At 35.7% G+C, this 6,000-nt stretch overlaps 1 protein-coding gene across 14 annotated transcripts in view; it reads right to left on the bottom strand.

Moving 5' to 3' along the window:
• Positions 1-815: 815 nt before the first annotated feature.
• CFAP43 (cilia and flagella associated protein 43) overlaps positions 816-6,000 on the bottom strand; it is a 111,355-nt gene continuing 106,170 nt past the window's right edge. For all 14 annotated transcript variants that reach the window (XR_014069218.1, XR_014069224.1, XM_081543413.1 and 11 more), the window contains 4 exons: positions 5,529-5,693; positions 3,656-3,736; positions 1,832-1,985; positions 816-1,644 (listed from right to left, as the gene is read on the bottom strand). Coding sequence is in view for 12 of the 14 variants with exons in the window: in XM_081543413.1 (XP_081399539.1) it covers positions 1,478-1,644; positions 1,832-1,985; positions 3,656-3,736; positions 5,529-5,693 (567 nt within the window). In the remaining 2 variants the exon portion in view is untranslated. The remainder of the gene's footprint in view (positions 1,645-1,831; positions 1,986-3,655; positions 3,737-5,528; positions 5,694-6,000) is intronic.

Genomic DNA, 6,000 nt, shown 5'->3' with positions numbered 1-6,000 from the left:
ATCATCATCTACATGAATAAAGTGATAAACTATTTCATGGAAATGTAAGAATTCTTATCACCAAATTCCTTCACTTGTGGCTGTGTTTCTCTATACCAAACAATTCTCAAACACCATGTGGATGTCCTATAATACAATTCAACTCAATTCTGACACATCTATCTGGAGATAGCATCAGATTCCACAAGTTAAGGTCTCAGTTCCATAAGACTGCCCTCCACTTTAGATGTCAACTGAAAGCCCAGATTGTCAACTCTGCTTCTTACCCACTGGCAATAAATGGTTCCCGAGACTCTCTTTCCTTGGGTTCAATTAATTTGCTAGAATGGGTCACAAAACTCAGAGACATTTTATTTACCAAATTACCACATAAAAGGATCTGACTCAGGAATCTCCAGATGGAAGAAATGCATAAGGCAAGGCATGAGGAAAGACTCAGAGCTTACTTGCTCTCGGGCACACTCTCCAAACCCTGTCTTTGTGGGATTTTATGGAGACCTCATTACATAGGTATGATTGATTAAATCATTGGTCATTGGTGATCAATTCGACTTCCAGTCCCTTTACCTTCCCTGGAGGTGGGGGTGAGGGTGGGAGTATGGGGAGGGTGGGTAGGTGGATCGGAGGTTGGGACACAGTGTTGGTTTGGGCAACCAGCCCCCATCCTTATGTGCAGTCCAAAAGTCACCTCATTAACAAGACACCTGTACCTCTCTCATCACTTAGGAAATTCCAAGTGTTTTAGGATCTCTGTGCCAGGAATGGGGTCGAAGACCAAATATATATTTCTTATTATAAATCACAATATCACAAAATGAGAAAACGTTTTTTTGTTTACTAAACTCTATTGGGTGGGACACAAAATTAAGTTCTGTTGTAATAAATATGAGATAAAGACAATTATGTCATGTTTATGTAGAATGCTTATGTAGAAAATACGTTGTAATTTACAAATGATTTAGGGCTTGGTAAAAGTAAACCACTTTGTTCACATTGACAGAAGAGGGAATAATCTTTAACATTCTATTAATTTTTTTCCAATTATAGAGAAATGCTTACTGAATAAAATGGGAAATACAGAAAAATATATAAAAATCATAATTTCATAATGTTTCTGGTAATTTTATAAAATTAGAAATGGCAGTAGTGGCTAAGAATAATTTTTTGTCTTTAAGACTGTCTATACTACTACTATGAAAATATTTTTGATTAAGACAATAAAATAGATCTTGAATATATTCTGAGATAAAATCTTGTTCATCCTTGAATAAAAATAATTCATGTTATTTTAGACATTTATTCTTGCAGGACAAACATTTTTATAATGATTAAGACTAAAATCAAACAATTTGCTATCAAAAATATGCCACTAAGAGAAGACTCTACTTAAATTTTCTGATATGAGAAACAAATCATTTTAACCAAATGAAATTATTTTTAAAATGATTGATTTGGTCTTACGTTTTCCACAGTATTTTTACATTTGAACAAGAGCAGGAAATGTTTTCATTCTTAATCTTTCAACTTCAGCCTGTAGTATTGAAATCTGCTCAGCTTGTTCTTTTGAAATTTTTGTTAACTTTTGTTGTCGCTTCATGTTTTCGTATCGTTCCTTGGCAATCTTTTCACAAGTCAGTTTAGACCCTATCCCCAAAATGAAGAAGATGGAATTAGTTGAATTATTACCTACATTTTAAAATACAGAAAAGCACTCAGAAATAGTTAAACATATGGAACAAATACTGGTAGCTTTATAACCACGGTACAGATTTTAGGAATTCTGATTACTTTTAAACAAACTGACAGTTAATTAAAGAAAAAAAAATCTTACCCATTGCATTACAGATGTCTTTTCTCTCTGAGACAGCCACCAGCTCTTCTCGTAAATTGCAACTTAGGGTATAATTTGCTATATCTTTTTGATTGCTACACCTTCTCAGTTTTTTAAGCAGCTTTTTGCAGTTCTCCACATTCTTTTTGTGGGTCTGAAATTTTTGTTCCCAGGACATCCCACAAAAATAAGTTTGAAAGAAAATATTTTATAAAGATATTATTCTTAAATTTTAAATACATTGTCATCATTAAGATATCTTACCACCATACCCCTAGTGCTTAGCATAATGCCCACACACAGTAGGTACTTAAATTATTTGCTGAAAGATAGAATGGTATGTTAATACACATTTTAGAAGAAACTTTATATAGTCTTAGAAATGAGAGATTTTAAGAACATAGCCTGGAGAGTACTTTGTTTCCATCTTATATATGTTAAACACTCAAAACTTTAGTGCTCTTAGGCAGTTAGGGTAAAACAGCCTTTACAATGCCAAGGAAAGACTATCAATACTTCTACTACATAAATCATAACTGAATGTGAAACAGGAAATTCACCTACACTCCAACAGCCCCAAAGGATATTAAAAGAAGTGCTTCACAACCTAAATGTCCATTAACAGATAAATGGATGAAGATGTACATATATATAATGGAATATTACTCAGTCATTAAAAAGAATGAAATAATGCCATTTGTAACAATATAAATAGACCTGGAGATTATCATACTAAGTGAAGTAAGTCAGACAAAGACATATCATATGATCTTGCTTACACTTGGAATCTAAAGAAAATGATACAAATGAACTTATTTACGAAACAGAAACATACAGATTTCGAGGACAAACTTATGGCTACAGAGCTGGGGAAGAACAGATTGGAAGGTTGGGATTGAGATGTACACACTTCTATATTTAAAATAGATGACCAACAAAAAGTGAAGTCGCTCAGTTGTGTCCAGCTCTTTGCGACCCCGTGGATTGTAGCCTGCCAGGCTCCTCCGTCCATGGACTTTTCCAGGCTAGAATAATGGAGTGGGTTGCCATTTCCTTCTCCAGGGGATCTTCCCAATCCAGGGATCGAACCGAGGTCTTTTGCATTGCAGGCAGACTCTTTACCATCTGAGCCACCAGGGAAACCAAGAGGATAACCAACAAGGACCTACTGTATAGCACAAGGAACTTCACTTAGTATTCTGTAATAACCTAAATGGGAAAAGAACTTGAAAAAGAATGGATACACATATATGTATACCTGAATCACTTTGCTGTACACCTGAAACACAACATTATTCATCAACAATACTCCAATATAAAATTAAAATATTTTTTAAAGTGCTTCAGGCTATCACAATGCTTATGGTTGCAAAGACACTATTTAGGGACCTCTAATTACATCCATCCTAAAGGAAATCAGTCCTGACTATTCACCAGAAGGACTGATGTTGAAGCTGAAACGCCAATACTTTGGCCACCTGATGCGAAGAACTGACTCATTTGAAAAGACCCTGATGCTGGGAAAGGTTGAAGGCAGACAACAGGAAGAGATGGTTGGATGGCATCACTGACTCAATGGACATGAGTTTGAGTAAACTCCGGGAGTTGGTGATGGATAGTGAGGCCTGGAGTGCTGCAGTCCATGGGGTTGCAAAGAGTCGGACACGAATGAGCAACTGACCTGAACTGAATTACATCCTGAATATTATTATAAAAGACCAAGTTTTGGTAGGTACTATTTGAATTCATGGTTTGAAAACTATTACTTTGTTCAGATCATTTACAAATACTGGAAATATAATGATCAATATCTTTGATTCCTACCTTATCTAAAACAGCAATAGTCTGCTCCATTATTCCAATCTGAATGGCAATCAGAGTCTCATAGTTTGGTTCATTTAGGTACTTTGAGAGGAAAAAAAGAAACCACAAAGTAAGTATATTTTTCTCTATTTCTTCCAAGAGATAATTTTATAAAGATAATCTTAGTTTTGGAAGTTCCTGTTTCTCATAAAAAATATCTATCCAAGTGAGGATTGATTTGACTTTGTGCCAGAATATTTATTTATGTTTAGTTTTTGATGCACTCACCTATATACTAATAACTACCAATGCCTACTTTATTTTCTCATTCATTCATTTATTCAACTCACCAGATATTTACTGTGTTTCATTTGACAGTGTCTCATGAGTTCCATATTAACAATATCCTACTAATAAAGATACTGAGGGAGATAACAAAGATAGATAACATGACCTAGACATCAAGAAGAAGAGAATAAGTAATATGATTAGTTGCCAGAAGATACATAAGTGACATGCAAATTAAAAGGTGGTTTGAGATGGGCTATGATTTCTCTGAGCTTGGGAAATCAAAAGGGTTTATGGATTAGGTGGCATTTAAACCAGACCTTCATAAGTAGATAGATTCGGGATGTGAAAAAAATTGAGGAAAAATACTCCAGGTAGAGGAACCAGTACTGCAAAGGCACAGATGTAGAATCCTAGAAAATAGAATCAGTTTGGTTTGAGAATACTGATGTGTAAGAGGAACAGGGGGAATGAATTTGAGAAAGATTGAAGGATACTCAACACCACTTAAGAACTTGAAAATTCATTGGCCAGGTAAGAAGAAGTTTAAAATGTTGGAGCAGACTAGTAATGTTATTAGAGCTGAATAGGAATGTGAATCTATGGATGAGATAGAGAAAAACCCAAAGTCAAGAGACTTGTTAGAAGATTGTTATAAAATACTCGAAACCTTTGAAAAGGAAGAACTGACGCAAGGAGTAAAGGCTAGGGGCATAAAGAATGAGGGAATAAATGGATACACTAGGCAAGGCTTGGAAGACAAGGGAAGGAGAGGAATCAAAGGGGGCAGCAACTTAAACCCCAAGTGAATGGCTGAAAGAACAGAAATAAGCAAAATAAGAAGAGGTGCTGTTGGGAGATACACAGAAATAGTACTTGAGAAAGGTCAGGTTCAGAGAAGTGAGATAGGAATTGAATTGGAATCCAGAAAGCTTGGATGAGTCTTAGGAGTGATCATGGAAGTTAGAAAAAAAGAAATCATTAAAGGAGAGGACATGGAAAGAAACACAGAGCTGAGGGAAGAATCTTAATCACTGTATTTAAGAGGTAGAAACAAAAGAGAAATCAGGAAAAGAGGCAGAGTGATCTGACATGTTGGAAGAAATACAGGAGAAAGGAGGGATGATTAAAACCGAAACAATAGGCAATATTAAAAATGAAGATGGACCTCCCAGGAGGTCCAGTGGTTAAAACTCTGCTTCCAGTGTGGGGGCAGGGGGGTTTGTGGGGAAACGTACGTATGATCCCTGGTTGGGGAACTAAGATCTCACATGCTCCTGGCCAGAAAGAAAAGAGAGAGAGAATGAAGACGGTCACTGGTCAAATACTACAGGGATGGTGATGACTGGGAAAGGGATCACTAGATTTGACAATTAGGAAATTCCTGGTGAATTGCAAGATAGAACTATACTACTGACTGGGTCACAAAGAACCAGAGGCAGCAAATGTAAACTACTAGAAGAAACAGAATCCACAGTCACATTATGAAATACTATGCATAGGATATGCTTGACATCACAGAGCATCTTATTAAATATTGGTTGAGTGACTGAAAACATTAATGACTGAAATTAAAATTATATAGTGGGGCACAGGGAGAACTTACCTTTTGACGATCTCTTGAAAAAAACAGCATCTGAATATCCCAAGCCTTCTGATTTAGATCTTCCATTTCCATCTCCATCTTCTTATGTTCCCACTCAATCTGAAATATTCCTTTATGGACTTCTTTACTTTCCATCATGCTAGCAACTTTCTTTTGTCCTTGAGTCTTAAAAAAAAACAACTGGCATTCATATAATATTCTGCATTCAGAATAGTTGAAGCTGAATGGTTTTCTTAGAAAACACTTGGAATACAGAGATAATTCTATCTTCTTTTAAAAATGTAGCAGATATTAAAAATTACTTCATGGGCACACTCTGATCATGATATAAAGCAAGAGAGTTACTAAACAGGATTATAAGATAATTTAAATGGCATAGCCAATTCACTTTTATGTCAGTGATTAGGCAGGAATTCCTCCTGCCATCATCAATCTGTATGTGTTTGCACCCCTAATCTCCCCTGCTTCTTGA

This window comes from Giraffa tippelskirchi, chromosome 2, assembly GCF_054371585.1.
Source record: "Giraffa tippelskirchi isolate mGirTip1 chromosome 2, T2T-mGirTip1v1.2.pri, whole genome shotgun sequence".
Lineage (NCBI taxonomy): Eukaryota > Metazoa > Chordata > Mammalia > Artiodactyla > Giraffidae > Giraffa > Giraffa tippelskirchi.
Note: the sequence above shows the minus strand (reverse complement) of the source record. Positions and strands in the feature narration are given on the sequence as shown.